This window comes from Chlorocebus sabaeus, chromosome X, assembly GCF_047675955.1.
Source record: "Chlorocebus sabaeus isolate Y175 chromosome X, mChlSab1.0.hap1, whole genome shotgun sequence".
NCBI classification, from domain to species: Eukaryota; Metazoa; Chordata; class Mammalia; order Primates; family Cercopithecidae; genus Chlorocebus; species Chlorocebus sabaeus.
Genome location: NC_132933.1, coordinates 104,440,725 through 104,467,299, shown reverse-complemented (window position 1 = coordinate 104,467,299; position 26,575 = coordinate 104,440,725). Strand labels below are relative to the sequence as shown.

Sequence of the window (26,575 nt, the reverse complement as noted above, 5' to 3'; positions counted from 1 at the left end):
TTATACCTCTCTGGCATCAACATTAACACAGACTTAAATCTCATAAGAAACATGTTACAACCTAGTCTCTCTGAAGCTGAGTCCCTGAAGGCTTCCTCTGCAAATAAGAACTTGGGTCACCACAATCCTCTGTCTTAACCCAGGCATTCCTTTCTGTTGATCCTAGGCATTTTTGTTTGTTTCTTTGTTTTTGTTTTGAGGCAGAGTCTAGATCTGTTGCCCAGGCTGGAGTGCAATGGTGCGTTCTCAGCTCACTGTAACCTCTGCTGCCCGGATTCAAGGAATTCTGTCTCAACCTCCTGAGTAGCTGGGATTACAGGCGCCCTTCACCACATCCAGCTAATTTTTTTGTATCATTAGTAGAGACAGGGTTTCACCATGTTGGCCAGGCTGGTCTCGATCTCTGACCTCAGGTGATTCACTGGCCTCAGCCTCCCAAAGTGCTGGGATTACAGGCGTGAACCACCGTGCCCAGCCCATGCTAGGTTTTTAGATAAATCCAACCAATTGTCAACCAGAAAATTTTTAAATCTACCTATACACTGGAAGCCCCTGCTTCGAGTTGTCCTGCCTTTCTAGACCAAACCAAAGTATTACTTAAAAGTATTTGACTGAGTCTCCATATAATGTATAAAACCAAGCTGCACCCCGACCTCCTTGGGCAACTCAGGACCTCCTAAGGCCGAATCATGGGCCATGGTCACTCCATTTGTCTCAGAATAAATCTCTTCAAATGTTTTCCAGAGTTTGTCTGTTTTCATCAGCAGACTTCAGGAACAGAGCAGTTTCTGTTTTTAGTAATTTTATGGGAAAAAGTTGGATCTAGTCTAGTCTATATTTAGATAAGAAGAACTCGGTGGGGCGCAGTGGCTCACGCCTATAATCCCAGCACTTTGGGAGGCTGAGGTGGGCAGATCACTAGGTCAAGAGATCGAGACCATCCTGGCCAACATGGTGAAACCTGTCTACTAAAAATACAAAAATTAGCTGGGCATGGTGGCGTAAGCCTATAGTCCCAGTTACTCAGGAGGCTGAGGCAGGAGAATCGCTTGAATGCGGGAGGTGGAGGTTGCAGTGAGCTAAGATCCCGCCACTGCACTCCTGCCTGGTGACAGAGCAAGACTCTGTCTTAAAAACAAAGAAACAAGCAAAAAAAAAAAAAAAAACAAGACAGCTATAATCTAATAACAGGTCTATTACAGTAATTTTTAGCAACATAATTTTTCTCTATATATTGATCACTTGGGAATATTAGATTTAAAAACCTCTTGAGGATAGAAAGTAAAACCAAGGCCGACTTTAGATTTCACCTACGTTCTGAAGGTTCCTGGACCTGTCAGAAAGTGACTGTTTTATTTACCTACTGTAAAGCTAAAAACACTTGAAGTCAGGCATTCCATGCATTTTGATGAAAGCCTTGGTAATATAACCAATTTTTTTTCTTTTTGAGACAGAGTCTTGCTCTGTCACCCAGGCTGGTATGCAGTGGTGAGATGTCAGCTCACTGCAGCCTCCACCTCCTGGGTTCAAGCAATTCTCCTGCCTCAGCTTCCTGAGTAGCCGGGATTACAAATGTGTGCCACCACTCCCTGCTACGTATTTTTGTATTTTTAGTAGAGATGTGGTTTCACCATGTTGGCCAGGCTGGTCTCAGACTCCTGACCTCAGATGATTCATGTGCCTCAGCGTCCCAGAGTGCTGGGATTATAGGTGTGAGCCACCGTGCCCGGCCCTATAACCAATGTTTTTAATTGTATCCATCTATAAAGAGAGAGCAGATTTTTTTTTTCGTGTTTAAAAAAAAATGGGCCTGGTGCAATGACTCACACCTATAATCCCATAAGGTTGGGAGAGCATTTGAGTCCAAGAGTTCAAGATCAGCCTGGGCAACATAACTAGACCCCCGTCTCTGAAAAAAACATAAGAAGAAGAAAAGAAAAAAAAAAGGAAGAAAAGAAAGAGAAGAGAAAAGTAAAGTATGGTTTTATTACTACCTGCATGAGGTGGTAGGTGTGCTTGAGAGAAGAGAGGAAAGGAGAGGAGGAGAGGGGAGGGCAGGGGAGGCAGGAGAGGGGAGGGGGAGGAGGGGCAGGGTGGAGAGGGAGTGGGGAGCTGCAGGCAGGAGGGAATGGTTGTATTACTACCTGCAGGCAGGGCCTGCATGAGGTGGTGGGTGTGCTGGGCCCAGGGGACGTGTGGGCTGTGAGGAGACGGTGATGGTGAGGCTGGAAGGAAAGAGGGTGGCTTGGAAACCAGGCCCAACGGATCCTCAGATCCACTTCTTGGAATGGGCAGCTTTGAGAAAAGAGTCACGGTAAGCCACAGTCATGCCATCCATCAGATGCAGAAATTCTTGGAAATCTAGCTGCCCATCACTAGTGAGGTCCAGTTTCTTCAACTTGTGGTCAAGGACACTGGGGCCCTCCGGTTCCTTGTGAAGGCATCCAGTTCTCTATTCATGAAGTTTGGGAACTCCATCTTGGAGTGCATGCTATTATAACCATCCTTTCCAGTCTATTTCTGGAAAACAGCAATCAGGGACTCTTTGTAGACCTGGAGATTTTTGCCATGTTGGAGTTGAATGAGTCACCAAGAGCAGGTTTTTACTGGACCTGTGTATATAGCCATATTGCCATAAGAATATTTACAAATAGTTTCTGAATTCTGGAAGAATGGAGCAGAAAGAGAAAGCAAACCTTTCCATCTTAGTTTACAAAAGTATACTTTACCAAATTGTTATAAACTATAGATAGTTTAACAGAGAAAATTTTCTCTTTTTTTCATTTGTTTGAGAAAGGGTTGTGCCCTGTTGCACAGGCTGGAGTGCAGTGGTGCAAACACGGCTCCCTGCAACCTCTGCCTCCTGGCTGAAGTGATCCTCCCACCTCAGCCTCCCAAGTAGCTGGGACCACAGGCGCACACCACCATGCCCAGCTAATGGTTTTTTTTTTGTTTTTTGTTTTTTGTTTTGAGACAGGCTTTTGCCATGTTGCCCAGACTGGTCTTGAACTCCTGGGCTCAAGCAATCCTCCTGCCTTGGCTTCCAAAGTGAGTCGCCACACCCCACCTGAACATTTTATTAAATGTGGAAAACCAAACATTTAAGTAAAAAACAAAGCTTTTTTTTTTTCCTTAATTTCTTTTAGAAACCAAGTCTCCTATGTTGCCCAGGTTTGTCTTGAAGTCCTGCACTCAATGGATCCTCCTGTCTCAGCCCGAGAATGCTGGGATTACAGGTGTGAGCCACTGTGCCAAGCCCAAGAATAAATAAAGTTTTAAATAGAGCTCATAAAAACATTATCAGTTATTTAGCCTCACGTAATTTTGTTCTGCTTGATCTTGATGATCAGTTGCATGAAACCATCAGTTTTCATTAGAGTTTTGAAAAATTATTTAGTTCATTGATCTGGAAGTTATTACAAATCTATATTCAATAGTACTTGTTAAAATCTTTTTTATGAATTTGATTCTGGATGCCTTTAGAGAAGAATCAGCACTGTAGATGATAAAGCTTAGAATAGTAATGATTAAGATCTGATGAAAGGTCCACAATTGAGAAAAAATTCAGTTATTTCTATTATATAGAACATTTTAAGATAACAACCAGAATCATGACTGATAGCGTCACACCAGGACCATCAGAACTCTGTAAAATTTATGTGATCTTCAGAACATTAACATCAATAACATATCTATATAGATGTAAACAGCAATTAGTGTTTTTTTTTATTTGACATTGCTTTTCATATAATCTAATATATCAAATAAGCCTAGTGCGAGACACATTCTTTGAGGCTCTCCAGGGGCCTCACTGGTAAATCTCGAAGTCAATTTCAGGTTAAAAAGACTTAAATTAGAATATGATTAGTTTGTTCGACAGCAATAGATAAATTAAAAAAGAATTGGATTTGGGGGAAGTTTGTCAAAGATGTTAAAAGGCTCAAAACACTTGTTCAAAACAGGATCACGGGTCACTGTGGAAATAAATCACTCATTTAACCAGAGTGATAGTCAACAGACTTCAAAAGCAATACAGAAAGTTACACGGACTTAAAAACTTAACCCTTTCAAAGCTCAGTTTTCCTAAGCAAAAAGAAACCTAATTAGTAGGCCGGACTCGTTGGCTCATGCCTGGAATCCCAGCACTTTGGGAGGCCGAGGCAGATGGATCACTTGAGGCCAGAAGTTCAAGACCAGGCTGAGCAATATGGCAAAACCCCTTTTCTACTAAAAGGACAAAAAATTAGGTGGGTGTGGTGGCCCGCACCTGTGGTCTCAGCTAGTGGAGGTTGAAGAGTTGCTTGAACCCGAGAGATGGAGGTTGCAGTGACCTGAGGTCCCGCCCATTGCACTCCAACCTGGGCAACAGAAAGAGACTCCATCTCAAAACAAAAACAAAACAAAACAAAACTCTAGGAACAACAGAAAGGAATGCCAGGGTTAAGATAAAGCATTGTGGAGACCCAAGTTCTCATTTGCAGAGGAAGCCTTCGGGTACTAGGCTACAGAGAGAATAGGTTGTAACATGTTTCTTACCAGACTTCAAGTCTGTGTTGATGTTGATGCCAGAGAGGTATAATGAGGTATGTCTGACCCCCATTTCCTGTCATTGCCTGAAACCGTCTCTCAGGTTAAATTTTAAAAGAGCCCTGACTGAGGAAGAAGTCCATTCAGGTAGTTGTGGGGTGGCAGGGGTTAGGATTTTATTTTTGATTTACAAGTCCTATAAGATAAAAGTGCATAAATTTTAAGGAACAATTGTCGTGCCTGATGTATGGACCACCCAAAAAGTTCACCAAACTGTCCAATGCAGTAACCAGAGACATCTGAACGACAAATCAGGGTGAGGGGATGATGTTTCCACACTGTAGACAGCTTTTCCCAAGACGTCGGAATGAGTCTTCATATCATAATGGGGCTCTTACCCCCTTAATGTCCACATTTTTATTTGACAGAACCTGACCCCCAAATCCTATAATTCACCTAGTGGTCCCTTTTATAGAGTTGGCACTCTGCTTTAATTGAACCAGTCCTAAAATGCTACTCAAAGACTACAAGAGGCCTCATTCAATTCCCCCATAGGTTTTTGATTCGTTTAGCTGGTGGTCCTTAGGCTTGGGATCTTGGTTTAAAACCATTGTACAAATTAAATTTATTATACTATTGCTAATTATAGCTGGGTGCGGTGGCTCACACCTGTAATCCCAGCACTTTGGGATGCCAAGGTGGGCAGATCACTTGACGTCATGAGTTCTAGACCAACCTGGGTAACATGGTGAAACCCTATCTCTACTGAAAATAAAAAAATTAGCTGGGCATGGTCGTGAGCATCTGTAATTCCAGCTGCTTAAGAGGTTGAGGCAGGAGAATCACTTGAATCCGGGAGATGTAGGTTGCAGTGAGCCGGGATCACGCCACTGCACTTCATCCTGGGCAACAGAGCAAGAATCCATCTGAATAAAATAAATAAAATAAAATAAAGCAAACCAATTGTTAATTATTTTTGGATTATGATCTTTGAGCTCTGTTCTTGTTGCCTGTCCAATATTTGTTAAGCCAGTTCTCCCAACAGGATAATGTTAGCCCAGGGCGTCAAGAAGATTGCTAATACGGATGGCACTAACGAGATGAAACTTGATGCTGAACTCCAGATAAATCTCCCTGAATTTTTTTTTCTTCTGACCTCTTTGTGGCTCAAATGTGGCCCATGTCCCTGATATCGACTCCCTTACCTTTCCCTTGACATGGGACAAAGACGACCAGCCCAGGTCCATCCTGGCATGGAGTGACAATGAAGCCTCACTGTAAGATGGCTGATCAGTGAGGTTTTCAAAGAAGGATGTTGATCAAAAGGGGGAATGTGAAAGCTGATTGTGCAAATGAACCAGCTTCTCCAGTGCCAATGGGACTCATTTCAAAACAATATGGAACATTTTTCTTTCTAATAAAACTTCCAACTTCTGCTTCTTTGTTGCACATACTGAAGACCACCCTAGTCCGTGTGTATGCCCTGAATTGCAATTTTGTGATTCCCAAATAGAGCATTTGATTTAGGGATTTCTCTCTATAATTTATTTTGACTTTCACGCAATTAACCAGTATGATGTGTTGAATGGTCGCTCCGCCCCCTGGCAAGGTGAATATTATACTGAATTTAAAAATTCACTCTAGACTGAGCATGGTGGCTCACGTCTGTAATCCTAACACTTTGGGAGGCTGAGGTGGGCGGATCACCTGGGGTAAGGAGTTCAAGACCAGCCTGGCTAACACGATGAAGCCCCATCTCTACAAAAAATACAAAATTAGCTGGGCCTGGTGGCGCATGCCTGTAATCCCAGCTACTTGGGAGACTGAGGCAATAGAATCGCTTGAACTCAGGAGACAGAGGTTACAGTGAGCCAAGATCCCACCATTGCACTCCAGCCAGGGCAATGAGAGTGAAACTCTGTTCCCAAAAAAAAAAAAAAAGAAATCATTCTATTATAATCCCGATAATTGCTTTGCTTTGCATCTTACTGTGGACTTGCTGGCAATCTAGGTGGCTGTAAACTACCCAGAGAAAGACAGAAATAGCAGCGGCGATAATTAGAAAATTGTATTGTTACTATAAAAGAATAACAAAAGGGGGAAATTGTAAGGGTAACTAAACATAAAATTGAATTTTTCCTGTTGCCAAAACCGCAAGAAGATACCTTTCCCCATTTCACTTTCCCTAGAGGATTTCCTCGAGAAAATTTGTATTTGTAAGTTATTCCTTTGATCTGTAAGCCTCTGGCCATTCTATAACCCAGGAATGCCTTGAACTTGAACTCCAGGCCTCAAGTGATCCTCCAGCCTCAGCCTCCCAAAGTGTTGAGATTACAGGCATGAGCCACCACACTTGTACCCTAGGAATGTCTTTCTTCAGGGCCTTGGAGCCATCTCTTTGAAATGTGAACATCGAGGAAGATGATGTCCCTGTCTCCCTGTCACCAGGGGAGGTTAGCCTAGGTGTCTTGCTCCAAGCTGTAAGCACCTGCTTGTCATAGAGATATGAGTTTTATTTTTCTTTCAGATAAAGGCAATTAACTATTGCAGATGGGTACTCCAGTTACTTGGTGAACTTAGGACTTGCCTGGGAGTATTTAGTTTTCACCCCTGGCTGCTGCTGTACAAGCAGGTCAGTTAGCTACATATCCAAACTTTGTTTTCTGCTACCATTTTTTATTGTTTCTTTGTTTGGCTTTTGTTTGTTTGTTTTTGAGAGGGAGTCTCCCTCTGTTGCCCAGGCTGTAGTGCAGTGATGCGATCTCGGCTCATTGCAACCTCTGCCTCCCTGGTTCAAGCAATACTCCTACCTCAGCCCATGGAGTAGCTGGGATTACAAGCACGGGCCACCATGCCAGGCTAAATTTGGACTTTTAGTGGAGACGGGGTTTCACCATGCTCACCAGGCTAGTCCCAAACTCCTGACCTCATGATCCACCTGCCTTGGCCTCCCAAAGTGCTGGGATTACAGGCATGAGCCACCACACCTGGCCTATATGACCACTTTTGGATTGTATGAAACACTACACTTCAAAGTGTGGGATCTGGCTTCCCAGACAGCTGCCAAAGGGGCAGATGATGCAATCTAGAAGTGTGGGGGAGTTTGTGCCTGTGGGTAAATTTTGACCAATAAGAAAAAGAACCAGGAGTGAGAGACAGGTACGTAAATTCCCTCTCTTCTCCCGCCATGCACCGTTCCAAGCATGGTTTCTCAGTATAGTCTGTCTAGAGGTGTCCTATATGGCCCAAAGCCTGTTTTCTTGGGAACCTGAGCTAAAACAATGGGAATTCACACACTCGAAGACAGTGTTAAGTGTTGTGGAGGACCCAGATCTGGGCAGAGGAAAATTACCCCAATAAGGAAATGGATAATTTGAGGTTTTGGAATAGAGGGAAAGACTAGAAGAACCAGTAGTAGAATAGCTTATGGGTAATATTTTTGGAGAAAAGGCAGTTCTGGTGATTTCTGCAGTGAACTGCCTAGCTCTGTAAAATATATACTTCCTTTCTTTCCATCAGTCTCCCCTATGAAATCTTCCATAAATTATCCTTTTATCACTATCTATTGCCTGTGAAGTGAATTTTCTTTTTTTCTTTTTCTTTTTTATTTAGACATACTCTCTGTCACCCAGGCTAGAGAGTGCAGTGGCACAATCTCGACTCACTGCTATCTCCACCTCCCGAGTTCAAGTGATCCTCCCGCCTCAGCTGCCCTAGTAGCTGGGACTACAGGCACACACCAATGCCCGGCTAATTTTTTTTTTTTTTTTTTTTTTTTTTTTTTTTTTTTTGTATTTTCAGTAGAGATGGGGTTTCACCATCTTGGCCAGGCTGGTCTTGAACTCCTGACCTCAGGTGATCCACACGCTTAGGTCTCCCAAAGTGCTAGGATTACAGATGTGAGTCACCACACACAGCCTGTCAGTTTTGTTTTGGAGAATAAAACAGATTGAGTCTTGTGCCAAAATGCAGGGGAAGCTGCACCCAGACAGGAAACAATATATTATATAAAATAATAGGCCTTCTACATACCAATTACAACCATTTAGAAAACCAAATTGAGAAAAATTACACTTATATAGTGACAAAAATACATAAAATATCTAAAACCAGATGGTTGGAGCAAGACGGCAGATAGATCCCGTGCCCCACTCAACATTCCATTGAACTGGGAAGAAATGTTTTCAAGGGTCGATTCTTAACAGTGGAGGAAAATAGGAAAACAGGTCAGTGGTCCACCAGATATATTGAGGCATTCCTGGGAAATAGAGTAGATGGGATCAGACTGATAGAGAAACCCAAGGAGACAAGACCAAAGCTCAAACCACTGTAGGCAAGAGATGCTGTTTGGTTTTTGAGACAGAAACCTACTCTGTCTCCCAGGCTGGAGTGCGGTGGTGTGATATCAGCTCACTGCAGCATCCGTCTCCCAGGTTCAAGGGATTCTCCTGCCTCAGCCCCTGCACTAACTGGGAATCACAGGCTCCAGCCACCACAGCCAGCTAATTTCTGTATTTTTAGTAGAGATGGGGGTTTCACCATGTAGGCCAGGCTGGTCTCGAACTCCTGACCTCAAGTGATCTGCTTGCCTCAGCCACCCAAAGTGCTGGGATTACAGCATAAGTCACCGTTTTTAATGAGTCATTGTCTTTGTTGTTTTTTAGGCCTTTAATTTTTGTTTTTTATTTTTGTGGGTACACAGTAGGTGTATATTCTTATGGGGTACGTGAGATGCTTTGATACCGGCATGCCATGTGTAATAATCACATCATGGAAAATAGGGTCTCCATCCCCTCAACCACTTATCCTTGTGTTACAAACAATCCATTTACACTCTTTTAGTTTTTTTTAAATGTACGATTAAGTTATTATTGCCTATAATCACCCTGTTGTGTGTAATTGTTTGGGGGGCACCAGGAACTGCACCCATAGATGATGACAAACTTAATCGAAGAATGTTGTGTGTGTTCTGACTGCTCCACCGAGGAGCTCTTCTCTTCTCTCTTCCTTTTCTTGGGCCTCCATATTTCCTGAGACACAGCAACACTGATATTAGGACAATAAACAACCCTACAGTGGCTGCCAAGTGTTCAATTGAAAGGAAGAGTCGCATGTCTCACATTAAATTAGAAGCTAGAAATGGCTAAGCTGAGTGGGGAAGGCATGCTGAAAGCCAAGACAGGCTGAAAGCTCGGCCTCTTGCACCAAATAGCCAAGCTGTGTATGCAAAGGAAAAGTTCTTGAAGGAAATAATAGTATATAATGCAAAGGAAAAGTTTTTGAAGGAAATACTAATACTAATACTCCAGTGAACAGAAGAATAAGAAAGCAAAACAGCCTTACTGCTGAAATAGAGAAAGTCAGGATAGAATATGAAACCAGCCACAATATTCCCTTAAGCCAAAGTCTAATTCAGAGCAACACCCGAACTCTCTTCAAGTCCATGAAAGCTTGAGAGAGGTGAAGAAGCTGCAGAAGAAACGTGTGAAGCTACTAGAGGTTGGTTTGTGAGGTTTAAGGAAAGAAGCTGTCTCCATAACATAAAAGTGCAAGGAGAAGCCTGATGGAGAAGCTGCAGCCAGTTATCCGGAAGATCTAGCTAAGATCACTGATGAAGGTGGCTACACTAAACAACAGATTTTCAATATAGATAAAATAGCCTTCTATTGGAAGGTGATGCCATCTAAACCTTTCACAGCTAGAGAGGATTGACTCCAACTTTGAAAGAAGTTCTACTGTGGGTAAAATGCTATCCAATAGCATCACATACTACAGAGAAATCTTTCATGAAAGGGAGAGCTAATCAATGTGGCAAATTTCATTGTTGTCTTCTTTTAAGAAACTGCCATAGCCACTCCACCCTTCAGCAACCACCACCTTGATCAGCCAGCAGCCATCAACACCAAGGCAAGACCCTCCACCAGAAAAAAGAGCATGACTCCCTGAAAGCTCAGAAGTTTGTTAGCATTTTTAAACAATGAATTATTTTAAAATTAAGGTATGTATATTTTTAGACATAACGCTATCGCACATTTAGGAGACTACAGTATAGTGTAAACATAATGTTTTTATGCACTGCGAAACCAAACAAAAAAAAAGTGTGAGGCTCTCTTTATTGCAGTGGTCTGGAACTGAACCTGCAATATCTCTGAAGTACACCTGTATTGGGTATCAGGCATTGAGCTGAGTAAGACATGATCCCAGGTTATCAAAGATAGAATTGCTTGAGCACGTTTCATGTCATCAGGACTTCAGGATTAAATTTAATACTTCCAAATAATTTATGAACTATGATTCTTTATTTCCATCTTATGGACAGGGAAACTGGAGCTGAGAAAATTTGGAAGACTTGCCCCAAGTCACGTGGTTTTTTATATGGATGACAACTCCAGTCTGTGTCTCTAGATGTCATCTCTAACATCTCATCTGGAGCTGGGCAAGCTCCTCAGCCCAGCCTGGACCCAGGCTTCTCTGGGATCCATGCCACACACCCAGTCCTCACACCTGAACATAGCCAGGGAAGCCAGAGGGGTTGTTCCCGATTTGTTTCCTCTTACCAGGTGTCTTGTTAATCTTCTCAGAGGTACTTGGTTTTCCTGGGGGGCACAGCTGCTTCCCATCATTTTGTGGGCCAGATGCTTCTGACATTCCCTTCGAATCATTTCCTTCCTCTGCTGGCTTCTTGGGCACGATCTTTGTAATGTGAAGGTCACAGATAAACAGTATCAGTGAAATTTCTATAGTGCTTTAGAGCTTACAAAGCATCTTCACATGCATTATCTTAGTCAATGTTCTCAACAATGCTGGAAGAGTTACACATGCCTAAATGAAGAGAAACCTGGGAGGTTAGAAGGGAAAGGAATGCCCTAAGTGAATAGGGTGTCCAGGTTTATCTTCACACTCTTTTAAGACTGATATTCTTGCAAACAGCAAAAATCTCCATGCAATTGAGAGTTTTGTATACAGAAGATTTGGAGAAGAATAGCATTCTAAGAATTCACAAGGTCTACAAAGGGAAGATGTTCTGTAAAATACAAGGGATCCCATATAAGCTTGTAGACAGCTGCTGGGAGAGTAAATGTAAAACATAGGGAGGTGACAAAACACTGCTGGGAAAGATGGTGTGGGGAGACGAATACAGGGAAGGGAGAGGTAAATAAATGGTTTGTTGAAATTAATCTAGACAGCAAAGAAAGCAGTACCAGATACGGCATACCACCCTACCGAAGCACCAACATTGAATGTGGAATTACCTGAGGTGGTACTCATCACAATTCTGGTTGCACTGGGATGTGTCACTGACCACCAATCTTATGCTACTTCTTCTTCTTTTTTTTTTTTTTGTTTGAGACGCTGTCTTGCTCTCTTCCAGGCTGGAGTGCACTGGCGCCATCTTGGCTCACTGCAACATTCGACTCCTGCATTCAAGCGATTCTCCTTCCTCAGCCTCCAGAGTATCTGGGGCTACAGGCAGGCGCTACCACGCCCCGATAAGTTTAGGATTTTTAGTAGAGATGAGGTTTCACTATGTTGGGCAGGATGATCTCGATCTTTTGACCTTGTGATCTGCCCACCTCAGCCTCCCAAAGTGCTGGGATTACAGTCGTGAGCCACCATGCCCGGTCTTTAAGCTGCTTTGTATTCAGCTTTCTCACTTATGAAATAGTGAACAATACATGTAAAACAGGCTAAGGGAAAGTCCTCTCTGAGCTTGTAAATACTGTTTAAATGTAGTAATAATAACAATTAATACCTTTCATGATCCTCTTTGAATTCAGTCTCCACGCTGGCAACCCAACTCCCAGATTCCTTTACCCTCTAAACCAGAGTTGAATCTGCACTTGTGGGGTCACTCATTCAGGGGCCTCCGAGGGATCCCCTGGGCTGGGACTGGGGCTTCCGGATGCCCCAGGTGCAGACAAGGCACTCAAGGAGCTCACAGTAGGGAGGGACCAACAGTCAAAGCGATTCCTAAGCCATGTGAGTGGCCCGGGTAACAGAGCAGAGGCCAGCTGGTCCTTCCTGCTGCGAGAGTGGGTGTCTCAATGGAAGCACCAGCAGGCCCTATGGGGTAAAGCCCTAGTGAGCAACATCTGAACTTCATAAACAAATGCAAACGTGCATGAGCTTTAAATGGCTTGGAGCTCTGAATTAGACTACCCCTGTCACTGTGCCCCAGGAAAATTCTTTAACATCTCTGTACCCCGATAGCCTCATTTTATTATTATGTTGCTGTTAGCTATGATCTAAAACATGAACTATGATTCTTTACTTCCATTTCACGGACCAGGAATCTGGAGCTCAGAGAACTTAGAAGATTTGCACCAAGTCACGTGGCTTTTATATGGATGACAACCGAAGTGTGTGACTCATTATTATTTAGAGATAATAATAGAAACAATGTCATAGAGGTCTCCTTAAGGATTAAATAAATTAATCCACGTGAACTGCTTAAAATAGTATCTGGCATCTCTATGAAAACAAAAGAAGTATTAAGGATCACAACTCTTAGTATTATCAAGCCGTCGATGCTACATCAGGTGTTGTGATACACATGGGGGGAAGGAGGCAGTGAGGGCATTTTTGATATTCTCCCACTGTTACCAGTGTTCACATCCGTGAAGGGACAAAGGTTCTCTAGTCCTTTAGATTTGAGAGACACTCACCTTCGGGAAGATTCTCTGTAGCCTGCTGAAAGTCATCTGAGGACGTTCAACTAAAAGAGAATACATCAGAATTTTTCTTTGTTCGTAAAGATTTCCAAACTTCAGAGAGACTTCTGTCGCATAAGGGCATTCTGCAGCAGAGGGTTATGAGTCCACTCATTATTGAGGAGTTATTTGAGATTTCCTTCTGAATTATGGTTAGTCATGGTTGGTCCATTTATCTGTGGGATCAGTTCGGACTTATCCATCTCATCGTTTATCAAATGGGGACTAAACCCCATCATAGTCTCATCTTATTCCATTACATATCTTTTACTTTTTACCAAATAATTAAATTAAATTGATTGGCTGGGAATCTGAACTGTATCCACTCAAGAAGTACAACAACTAAAAATCACCGTACACTTCAAATGGGTAAATCTTATGGTATGTCAATTAAGCTGTTAAATGTGTGATGAACCATGGATGATTTAGTCCAGTGGCTCTGAAATATTTTCAATATAAAGACACTCCTTTAATGTCAAAAACTTGGCAGATACTCAAGCACTGGATTTTCAGATCTCTTATAGTGATGGTGGGAGATTGTAGAATCTGATCTGTTTAGTTGGGGAGTAATAGGTCTATTGGAGACAGTTTGGACATTCTGACCTTGTCTTGTAATTGTGTTGTCAGAGCAGAAGAGCAAGTAAACACATATGTCCCCGTAATAGTCCTGAAATGCACAAAGATCTCTACGCAAAGGGATCACTCTTTCAAACTCACTTCCAAGCTCATCACGGAGAATTGGAGTTGTTTGGGAATGAGAAGAGTATTTAGTTTTGATAAAATACAGTGATCTTTATTACATAATGTGTCCATCACCCTCACTCATAAGATACCTATCCAATACCCATATGCTGTTAATGAGACAAACTCTGGAAGTTTTTGGCGGATCTACAGTTTTAACATTTTCTTTCTTTTTTTCACTAGTAACATTTTCTTAATTGTCCTTTGATTCATTAACAGTGCTTAGAAGAACAACATGTTCTTTAAAAAAGAAATATTTCAAACACACAGAAAAGTATAGGAAATAATATTGAGTCCAGTCAGATCTCAACATTGCCCCACAGCTATGTTAGGTCTGATTTATTTATTCAGAATATTAGAAATACTATAAACAGGCCGGGCGTGGTAGCTCACACTGGTAATCCCAGCACTTTGGGAGGCTGAGGTGGGTGGATCACCTGAGGTCAGGAAGTTTGAGACCAGCCTGGCCAACATGGTGAAACCCCTTCTTTACCAAAAATAAAAAAATTAGCTGGGTGTGGGGGTAGGCACCTGTAATCCCAGCTACTCGGGAGGCTGAGGCAAGAAAATCACTTGAACCCAGGAGGTGAAAGTTAGAGTGAGCTGAGATTGCCTTATTGCACTCAAGCCTGGGCGACAAGAGTGAACCTCCACCTCAAAAACAAAGAAAACACACTATCAACAAGTCACGGCTGAAGCTGTCTGTGCAGCACTCACCAATCCCTGCCTTCCCTCCTCCACTTACAGGCAGTCACCTTAATTTGATGGCTTTTTATTCACATTAATGTTTGTATACATTTACCATTTACTTATTATCCATAAAAATATATGGTGGTGGTATGGTGACTTGTATGGTAGCTGAGGCGGAAGGATTGCTTGAAGCTCAGATTTCGAGGCTACAGTGAGCTATGATTGCACTTCTGCACTCTAAGCTAGATGACAGAGTGAGAGTCTGACTCAAAAAAAAAAAAAAAAAGAGAGAGAGAGAGCCAAGCCAAGAGAAAGATGGTAGGGTAGGTGTGTGTGTTTGGGGGGTTGGGGATAGGGTGCCAGGATGCCACAGAGACAGTTGGGCTCATCAGAACAGACGCCAAAGGGAGAGAAACGTGCAGGATACAGGTATGAGCTCCACTGTGGCCAGTCCCTGCCCTGGGCCCTGACAGGATACAGAAGAGCAGAACACCCAGAAGCTGTCTTGCAAATTTTCTCTTCACAAAAGGAAAATATGGGGTACTTTCTGCAGCCGAAAAAGTAGCCAAAGCAGAAAAAGGGATGCTCACGTGTCCCCAGACTTGTGTGTGCCTAGAACGTTCTGTTACTGAGTTTAGTCATGGCCTCATACTTTCTCTTCATATACACAGAGATGATTTTCTCCAAGGCTTTCATCTTTTCCCACTCTTTCTTAGAGAAGTATTTGGCAATATCATCGAAGGCCTACAGAAAAAAAGAAAAGGAATTCTGGCAGTGTCTCAGTTAGGGATGTCTGCCATTCAGCTGGAGCCGCTTCCTGGGTGCTGGATCTGGGAAGTGGGGATGATAATCTGTCCTGGTTGATGCCATGGCTTACTGACAGAACATGGGGGACCTACACTAGCTTGTACTCTGCCACACAGTAGGGCTTTAATGCTGCTGGCTGACTCTCTTCCCACCTTCCAGAATGGACTGAGAGTCACCAAATGAAGTGCAAGGTCACAGACTTGTCTCCAGGGATACTAGGTGATGACAGAGTGAGGGTGGGAGGCTCCCAAGGGTCCTGATCTCCCCCGAGACCCTGCTCCTTGTCCCCAGTATCTCTGTCCTCCCCTCCTCAGAAACCTGCTCACTCCCACTGTCCCCTGGGCCACTGCTTTGCCCCCTCCAGGTCACCTCATCTTTTGTATCTTCTCTGGTATTTGAGCATCATCCCTGGGCCTCTTTGCACAGGCGTCATCTCTGTTAACGGCACCAAGACCAGTCTGACCTGCAAGAGAAACAGCCTGAGTCTTTAGGGAGAAATCTGTGAAGGCCGGTCACACTCAGTCACCTGGAATCAGTGTTGCATTTCTCCATCCAGGGCTTATCTGTCCATGAGTAAGGGGAGAAGTCAGATGGAAACAGGGAGCCAGGGGTCTCTGGGAGAAGTGTTGATTGGGGATGACAGGTTTCCTATGGGCATAGCAGCCTTGAGTCTTTGGGAGGGGGTTGGCTTCTGTTGTTAGTAGTTTCCCCGGGACTAGGCTTACGCTGAAAGATGTACAGACCCTTGTTGGGGAGGCAGAGATGTGACTGTGTAATTGTATTGAGTGGGGGCGTTCTGACACTCCCACTCAATATATAAAGTCCCAGAGATAACATGGTCTCTCTGGTGATGGATCTGTTCAGGCAGAAGGATAGGGAGTTCTGTTCTGTTGAAGAGAAATGAGTATCTCTAATATGAACGGGTTTAGAGGCTATTAATGGGTGACTTGTAAATTATTAGAAGGAAGAGAGCTAGAATTTCTGAGACTACAAGAGCCCGCCATCACTTAGAGAGAATGTGGGGCGTTTCAAGATGCAACAATCAGCCAGGCGCAGTGGCTCACACCTGTAATCCCAGCACACTGAACAATCCTTCTGCCTCTATCTCAGGACTACAGGCACGCACCACCCCACCCCGACTAAAATTTTTATTTTTGATTTTTTTAGTAGAGACCGTTTTGCTATGTTGACCAGGTTGGTCTCGATCCCCTGGGCTCAAGCAATACTCCCACCTCAGCTTTGAGATTACAGGCATGCAATACCCTGCCTTTTGCTATGTTTCCCAGGCAAGTGAGCCACTGGGCCCAGTCAACAGTTCATTTTTATTACTGAGTAGTATTCCATGGTACAGATGTACCACAGTTCGACCATTTGCTTATTGTAGAACATATTGATTATTTCCAGCTTTTGGCTATTACAGTAAAGCTGCTATGAACAATTATGTACAAGTTTCTGGATAGGCATACGTTTTAATTTCTCTGAAGTGTAATTGTTGAATTGTATGGTCATTACATGTTTCATTTTATAAGAAACTACCAAACTGCTTTCCAGAGTGGCTGTAAGATTTTACCTTCCCAGAAGCATTTTACTAGATGTCCAGTTTCTCCGCATCCTTGTCACCATTTGGTGTTCTCACTACGTCTTTTATTTTAGCTATCGTAATAAGTGTGTAGTGATACCACATCATGGTCTTAGTTTGTATCTAATGAAGCAAATAAGCATTGAGCATCTTTTCATGTGCTTATTTGCTTGTTTCCTCTTCAGTGAAATGTATGTTCACATCTTTTCATGATTTTCTAATTGGATTATTTGTTTGTATTTTTTACCATTGAGGTTTTATTATTATTATTATTATTTTTCTTGAGACAGAGTCTTGCTCTGTTACCCAGGCTGGAGTGCAGTGGCACGATCTTGGCTCACTCCAATTTCCGCCTCCCAGGTTCTAGTGATTCTCATGTCTCAGCCTCCCACATAGCTGGGATTACAGGCGGGCATCATCATGCCAGTCTAATTTTTGTATTTTTAGTAGAGATGGGTTTTTGCGATGTTTCCCAGGCTGGTCTCGAATTCCAGGCCTCAAGGGATCTGCCCTCCATCCACCTTGACCTTTCAATATGCTGGGATTACAAGCTTGAGCCACCACGCTCAGCCTACCGTTGAGTTTTGAGAGTACTACACATATCCATTATATATTCTGGATGTGAGTACTTTCTTGGATATGTGGTTTGCAAATATTTTCTCCTAGTCCAGACCCTGTTTTTTCGTCCTTTTAACAGGGTTTCTTGCAGAGCACAAGTTTTAAATTGGATGTAATCTAATTTATTTGTTTTCCTTATGGATTATGCTTTTTGAACCATTGACTATGCCCTAGATCTCAGACATTTGTCCTGTGCTTTCCTGCAAAAGTTTGTTTTTTAGTTTTATATTTTAGATTTAAATCTATGATCCACTTGAGGTTTTTTTGGTATAAAAATATGAAGATTAGGTCTTTTTTTTTTTTTTTTTTTTGCCTATGGATATGCAACTGCTCCAGCATCATTTGTTAAGCAGACGATCCTTCCTTCTTTTTGTCTCTTTGTAAAAAATCAGTATGGGGCTATTTCTAGGTTCTCTATTTTGTTCTAGTGATCTATGTGTCTATTCTTCTCCCAATACTACAGTCTTGATTCCTGTAGCTATATAAGAAGTACTGAAATGTGGTAGAGCAATTCCTCCCATTTCATTCTTCTTTTTCAAAAATTGTCTTAGCTATAAAAATATTTTTTGAGATGGAATCTCACTTGTGTCGCCCAAACTGGAGATCAGTGGGGTGATCTCGGCTCACTGCAACCTCCGCCTCCCAGGTTTAAGTGATTCTCCTGTCTCAGTGGCCCGAGTAGCTGGAATTTCAGGTGTGCACCACCACACCTGGCTAATTTTTGTATTTTTAGTAGAGAGGGTATTTCACCATGTTGGCCAGGCTGGTCTTGAACTCCTGACTTCAAGTGATCCACGGGTCTCAGCCTCACAAAGTGCTGGGATTACAGGCATGAGCCACCATACCCAGCGTTGTCTAAGCTATTGAAAATTTGTTACAGCAGCAATCAAAAATGAAAACACATGGAAACATTTATTAGTGAAATAAAATAGAAGGTCAAGAAACAGACTAATCTATATGCAAACTTCAGCATGCATTTCCAAACAGGGACAAAAGATGATGGGTTGTATAACAAATGATTGCTTGACAAGTGTCTATCCATTTGAAAAAATGAAGATTAAATCCTTACTTTGAACCACATAAAATAATAAATTCTAAAAATTCAGTGACTTAAATGTGAAAATGTGAAGTCATAAAGAACTAGATGAAAATTTAGGAAAATATTACCATGTAAGACATCTTGAGTTGGCATAGGCACTTCCTGACATTACACCAAGGCTATAAACAATGAATTTGACAAATTTAAAAATGTAAAAATTAAAGTATCATCTAATTCAAAAGACACCATAAACAACTGTTTTAAAAGGCAAATTTTGGGGAAATTGGTGAAGCATCCACAGCAAATTAAAAGTAACCGTCTCTAATATACAACACAGCTTTTGCATATCAATAAGAGAAACTGGAACAACCCAATGAAAAAAATGTGTTCAGGCATGGCACTACTTCACCGTATAACAGAAAAGGATTACAAAATAGAATGTATGAAATGAAAATAATAAAGGAAATGGAGAATAGATCCCAGAAGTTTCAACATTCATCCAATAAAATTTCCAGAGATACACCAGGGGCAGTGACTCATGCCTGTAATCCCAGCACTTTGGGAAGCCGAGGTGGGCGGATCACCTGAGGTCAAGAGTTTGAGACCAGCCTGGCCAACGTGGTGAAACCCCATCTCTACTAAAAATTTAAAAAATTAGCCAGGCATGGTGGCATATGCCTGTAATCCTAGCTGCTAGCGGTGCTGAGGCAGGAAGATCACTTGGACCTGGGAGGCAGAAGTTGCAGTGAGCCGAGATTGTGCCACTGCACTCCAACCTGGGCAACAGAGTGAGACTCTATTTCAAGAAAAAAAAAAAAGAAGAAGTTCCAGAGATAGAGAATAGAAAGACTGGGCCGGGCGCCGTGGCTCACGCCTGTAATCCCAGTACTTTGGGAGGCCAAGGCAGGCAGATCACCTAAGGTCAGGAGTTTGAGATCAACCTGGCCAACATGGTGAAACCCCATCTCTACTAGGAGTTGGTGGTGGGCGCCTGAAATCCCAGCTATTTGGGAGTTCAGAACAGCTCCCAGTAACAAAACCCTTGATGGTTTGGCCCAACCCGGGGATGACATGTCTTCGAGTGGGAAAAGGTCAGAGGCCACAGATGGAGGATCAGCCCAGGTGGAGCTTTCTAAGTTGCATCCTTTTTTTTTTGTCCTTGTTTTCTGGAAGGCTTATTACCTGTTCTGTGAACATGTAGAGCAGACACTTGGCAGGGCAGACCCAGTGCTAACCCAAAGTGGTGTGATAACATTAAGGAATGGGGGCTTGGAAAGTTCCTAGAAAAAGTGCAGACTCATCAAAGCCGGCCAGTAACTGAGCATTCCTTTCCTACCTCTCCCTCTGACCTCTGAGCTAGGCAATTACAACCAATATCACTCACCCATAGACTCCCTTCACACTGTAAGGCAGAAATCCTGTAAGCGTCTCTGGGGACTCATAGGCTAGGGGCTGGAAAGAAAAATTGACTCAGCTCAGCTCTAGAGGCTCTGTACCCTAAGACCTATCAATCCAGAAACCCTGAAACTCATGTGGAGTGTCTGGGCTGACACATCTTCCCAGGAAGAAAGAGTTATACAGAAAAACTATCTGATAGGCCAGGCGTGGTGGCTCACGCCTGTAATCCCAGTACTTTGGAAGGCCGAGGTGGGATGATCACCTGAAGTCAAGAGTTTGAGACCAGCCTGGCCAACATGGTGAAACACCATCTCTACTAAAAATACAAAATTAGCTGGGGGGGGTGGTGCATGCCTGTAACCCCAGCTACTCAGGAGGCTGGGGCAGGAGAATCACTTGAACCTGGGAGGCGGAGGTTGCAGTGAGGTGAGATCACACCATTGCACTTCAGCCTGGGCAATAGTGAAACTGTCTTAACAACAACAACAAAAAGCTGGGCATGGTGGCTCATGCCTGTAATCCTAGCACTTTGAGAGGCTGAGGCAGGCGGCTCGCCTGAGATCAGGAGTTCGAGACCAGCCTGACCAACATGGTGAAACCCCATCTGTACTAAAAATACAAAAATTAGCCTGGCATAGGGTCACACGCCTGTGGTCCCAGTTACTCAAGGAGCTGAGGAAAGAGAATTGCTTGGACTCCGGAGGCAGAGGTGCAGTGAGCCAAGATCGAGTCACTGCACTCCAGCCTGGGTGAAAGAGCAAGACTCTGTCTCAAATACATAAATAAAAAGAAAACCTATTGGATAGATTGAATATGAAAATATTAACTGCTCAAATACATAATTCAGTGGAATAGGTTGGATATTAAAACTGATATAGTTGAAAAAGCAATTACTGAGTTGAGGAAATGAGTCTAAAGAATTCATAAAAGTAATCGGTAATGGATAGAGATGAAGTAAATGAAAGAAAAGTTAATTAGTAGGGAGGATAGAAGAACAAATGTTGAAATACATCCAATAGTAGCCTTATAAGAAGAGAATATAGTCATTAAAAAGGAGAGTGTACTTAAACAAGTAATGAATGAGAAGTTCTCAGATTTAGACAAATGTCTTAAGATTTAAAGGGATCATCGTACACACACACACAAGAACAGTGAAACGAAAAATTGTGAAAGACAAAAAAAATTTTTTTAAATGATCAGAGAGAAACAGCAGGTTACTTACAAAGGAAAAATATTTAAACCTTCATCGGATCTCTCAAACACCACACTGGAGGCAAGGATACAATGGTGTAATAACTCCAGTGTTGAACGAAAGGAATTTTTTTTTTTGAAACAGAGTCTTGCTTTGTCACTCATGATGGCATGCAGTGGCATGATCTCGAATCACTGTAACCTCTGCCTCCCAGTTTCAAGTGATGCTCCTCCTTAGCCTCCTGAGTAGCTACAGGTGCACACCACCACACCCAGCTAATTTTTGTACTTTTAGTAGAGATGGGGTCTCGCCATGTTGGCCAGGCTGATCTCGAACTCCTGACCTGGGATGATCTACCCACCTTGGCCTCCTAATGTGCTAGGATTATAGGGGTAAGCCACTGCTCCCAGCAAAAGAAAGGAATTTTTGTATTTGGTGGAGTAAGGCAAAGTCAGACATATAACACTTCAGGAGATTGAAGACAGAGGGAAATGTTAAAGCAAACAAGTATTTATTGCACTTATTAAAGGCTGTAAGAAAGGGCCAGCTGCAGTGGCTCATGCCTGTAATCCCAGCACTTTGGGAGCCCGAGGCAAGAGGAGTGGTTGACACCAGGAATTCAAGACCAGCCTGGGCAACATGGCGAAACCCTGTCTCTACAAAACATACAAAATTAGACGGGCATTTCAAGTTCCTGAGTCTGTAGAGAATTAAAAAAAAAAAATACCTGGGTGTGGCAGTGCATACCTGTAGTCCCAGCTACTCGGGAGGCTGGGGCAGGAAGATTGCTTGGGCCCTAGAGTTTGAGGCTGCAGTGAGCTAGAATTGGGTCACTGCACTCCAGCCTGAGTGACAGAGTGAGACTTTATCTCTGAAAATATAAAAAAAAGAGATCGTAAGGACGATTTTACTACTATGATAAGTACAGGGACCACTGCAATGGGGTCCTGCTGTGGGAGAGTGATATTAGGATATTAGGATTGACTTCAATTCCACCAAGGACAAGTGGGGATTTGTAGTCAAGGAGTAGGAGCTGGGGGTCAGAAGATGGGAAATTACTTGGAGGAAACCTCAGGGGCAGGGAGACTCAGGTAAAACTGACTTGACAGGATTTTTGCTGAAACAGGCTAAATGGGCAGAGTCCCTGGATGAAGGACAGAGTCCGAGGTTGGGACCTAGTCAGAAACCGAACTCAGAGGAGCCCCACTTAAGTTTGGTCAAAGGAGTGTCTCTGTCTGAAAGCATGAGCAATAAAGTCAACAGCAGTAAAATGAGTGGATCACAAAGGAGAATTTTTGTTCATTGCTAAGCAGGACTCTGCTTTAACCACTGTGAAAGTTTATTATGTGAAGTGAGTCGTTCTTAGTTTTTTTTTTTTAAGTTCTTATTTGCAGAGGAAGACTTCAGGTACTATGCTTCAGAGAGAACAGGTTGTAACAAGTTCTGTTTTTTTTTTTTTTTCTTTTTGAGATGGAGTCTCGCTATTTTGCCAGGCTAGAGTGCAGTGGCTCCTTCTCCGCTCACTGCAACCTCCAGCTCCCGGGTCAAATGATTCTCTTGCCTGAGCCTCCTGAGTAGCTGAGACTACAGGTGTGTGCCACCACGCCTGGCTAATTTTTTTGTATTTTTAGTAGAGACAGGGTTTCACTGCGTTAGCCAGGATGGTGTTCATCTCCTGACCTCATGATCCACCCTCCTCACCCCCCTAAAGTACTGGGATTACAAGGGCGAGCCACTGCGCCCGGCCAACATGTTTCTTATCAGACTTGAAGTCTGTGTTGATGTTGATGCCAGAGAGGTATAATGAGGCATGTCTGACCCCCACTTCCTGTCATGGCCTGAAACCATCTCTCAGGTTAAATTTTAAAAGAACCCTGGCTGAGGAGGACGTTCATTCAGATGCTTGGGGGCAGGGGGCTTAGGATTTTATTTTTTATTTACAAGTCCTATAAGATAAAACTGCATAAATTTTAAAGAACAAGTTTCTTACCTGATGTGTGGACCACACAAAAAGTTCACAAAACAGTCCAATGCCATAACCAGGGATATTCAAATGACAAATCAGGATGAGAAGTTGATGTTTCCACACTGTAGACAGCTTTTCCCAAGATGTCAGAATAAGTCTTCATATCATAAGGAGACTCTTATCTTTTAATGTCTACATTTTTCACTTGACAGACCCTGATTCCTAAATCCTTTACTTCAACTAGTGGTCCCTTTTATAGAGTTGGCACACTGCTTTAATTCAACCCAGTCCTAAAATGCTACCCAAAGACTACAAGAGGCCTCATTCACTTCCCCCACAGTCTTTTGATTTGTTTAGTTGGTGGGTGGCCTCTAGGCTTGGGATCTTGGTTCAAAACCATTGTACAAACCAAATTTATTATACTATTGCTAATTATAGCTGGGTGCAGTGGCTCACGTCGGTAATCCCAGCATTTTGGGATGCCAAGGAGGGCAGATCACTTGAGGACAGGAGTTCAAGACAAGCCTGGCCAACATGGTGAAACCCCGTCTCTACTAAAAACACAAAAATTAGCTGGGTGTGGTGGTGGGCACCTGTAATCCCAGCTACTTGGGAGGCTGAGGCACAAGAATCACTTGAACCTGGGAGGTGGAAGTTGCAGTGAGCAACTTTGCTCACTGCAGTGGCTGGATCACACCGCTGCACACCACCCTGGGCTACAGAGGAACACTCCATCTCAGAAAAACAAAAACAAAAATGAAAACTTAATAAACGCAGTCAGGAAACTATCTTAAAACACAAAATCCCCATTTTTTTTTTTTTTGACTGATTGTTTAAAAGAAAAACAGATCAACATGTTAAGAAGACCTATTTCAAACCTAGAGGAGCAGACTCGCCCTGCTTCAGTGCACCCTTGACACTAATGTTCAGTTTTTAGAAAAACTGATAAACAATTTATTTTCAATCCCAACTAATCTGATCATATGTAAGACTCCTTTTCCAAGGCTCTTCCTTCATAAACCCTCAACAACTTGCCTAGAGATTCCATCATTTTTTATCCCCAGTCTTAGTCCCATAATTTTTCATTTTTATATTGGACTCCAATCCAAGTACTAGTAAAATGCTAGAGGAAAGGGATAAACTGAGGAAAGGACTCTTAAGCAAAAAGGATCCAGGGAAATTCTCAGCCTATCAAGATTTCAAAAGACACTAAAATTAGGAGAGACACTGTCAGGAAGGTATGCTCTAGGGAGAAAGTCAAGAATGGGGCCATGTTTGCTAGTGCTGAAGAGACTAGGCACATGACTCAAGGAGCTCTTCCACTATGCTCAGCCATAGCCAGTAATAGAAATGATATTATCTGGGAAAGATCCACAAAGGACCTGCTGGTCTAAAGGTGTGAATCACTATGACATACATTCTGAGAGGAGGGCTATGGGACCAGAGGGGAGAGCTTCAAGCTACAGAGGATTATTCTGAGTCCTTGAAACCAAATGGAATTTGTCCCGCTAATTTCGAAATGGTTGGAAGCAGTGACTCCTTCCTTTCTTCCATTTTCTCCCATTTGAAATGGAAACATCTGTAACTATTATCCTACACCTGTCCCGCCACTGTATTTTTGGAACAGATAACTTGTTTTCTAGTGTCACGAATTCACAGCAGGAGAATTTTGCCCCAGGATGTTTCATAACCAGAGTCTCATCCATATCTGTTTTAGATGAGGAGACTTGCTACTTCTGAACTGATCTTATTTGGATAAGATGTCGGACTTCTGCGAATGTTGCATGGTTTGAGACATTTGAGGATTTGGGGACGGGGTGCATGTATTTTGCATGTGGAAGAGATGTGAATCCTCGGGGGCCAGAGGGCAGGCTGTGGTAGACTGAACAATGCTCCTCCAAAAGATAGCCACATAGTAACCCCTGGAACCTGTGAGTGTTAACTTACAACAAAAAAAGTGATTATGTTGGTCAGGTGTGGTGGCTCGCACCTGTAATCCCAGCACTTTGGGAGGCCGAGGCAGGTGGGTCACGAGGTCAGGAGTTCAAGACCAGCCTGGCCAAGATGGTGAAACCCTGTCTCTACTAAAAATACAAAAATTAGCTGAGCATGGTGGCAAGCACCTGTAATCCCAGCTACTCGGGAGGCTGAGGCAGAGAATTGCTTGAACCCAGGAGGCAGAAGTTGTAGTGAGCTGAGATCACACCTCTGCACGCCAGCCTGGGTGACATAGTGAGACCCCGTCTCAAAAAAAAAAAAAAAAGAAAGAAAGAAAGAAAAAAGTAATTGTGTTAAAGATCCTGAGATGGGGAGATTCTCCTAGATTATCTGGGTGGGCCCTAAATGTAACATTGAATGTCCTTATCAGATTGAGGCAGGGAGATCTGACACAGACAGAAGAGAAGAAGGCAGTATGACTGCCATGATTTGAATGTCCCCACCGAAACTTGTGTTGAAATGTAATTGCCATTGTAAAAATATTAAGAGGTGGGGCTGTGAGGAAGTGATTAAGGCCATTATCAAAAGATTGGATTAGTTATCACGAGACTGGGCTTGTTATAAAAGGGAGTTTTAGCCACATTTTCTCTGTCTGTCTCCTGCACTTGCTTTTGTCTTTCATCCTTCCATCATGGCACAACCCTTACCAGATGCCAACGCCATGCTCTTGGACTCCTAGCCTCTAGAACTGTACACTAAATAAACTTCTATCCTTTATAAATTACCCAATTTGTGGTATTCCATTATAGTAACAGAAAACAAACAAAGGCAATGACCATGGAGATAGAGATTAGAGTGATGCAGCCATGCATTAGTCCATTCTCATGCTGCTATAAAGAACTGCCCAAGACTGGGTAATTTATAAAGGAAAGAGATTTAACTGACTCACAGTTCCGCATGGCTGGGGAGGCCTCAGGAAACAATCATGGCCAAAGGTGAAGAGGAAGCAAATACTTTCTTCACATGGTGGCAGGAGACAGAAGTTCCAGCAGGGGAAATGCCAGACGCTTATAAAACCATCAGATCTCGTGAGAACTCACTGTCACAAGAAGAGCAAGGGGGAAACCTTCCCCACTGGGATTTTTAATCCGTGGGGATTACAATTTGAGATAAGATTATGGAAATTATTTTAATTAAAAATAAATACATACATAAATAAAAGCACAGATTTTGGACTCAGTTCAACTTCTGGGTGAATCCCAGCTGTGTCACCCACTGACCTTGAGCAGACTGCTTAATTATCTAAGCCTCAGTCTCAACATCTGCATACTGGGGATGATAATAGTATTTAACTCAAGAGAAGGTTGTG

The 26,575-nt window shown here is 42.8% G+C and overlaps 1 protein-coding gene across 1 annotated transcript in view; it reads right to left on the bottom strand.

Moving 5' to 3' along the window:
- The window catches only part of LOC103232922 (uncharacterized), a 66,420-nt gene extending 40,491 nt beyond the window's left edge, over positions 1-25,929 (bottom strand). The window contains 4 exon segments of the mRNA XM_073013115.1: positions 15,299-15,413; positions 15,569-15,691; positions 15,824-15,939; positions 25,914-25,929. Coding sequence (XP_072869216.1) covers positions 15,299-15,413; positions 15,569-15,691; positions 15,824-15,939; positions 25,914-25,929 — 370 coding nt within the window.
- Between the last annotated feature and the right edge of the window lie 646 nt (positions 25,930-26,575).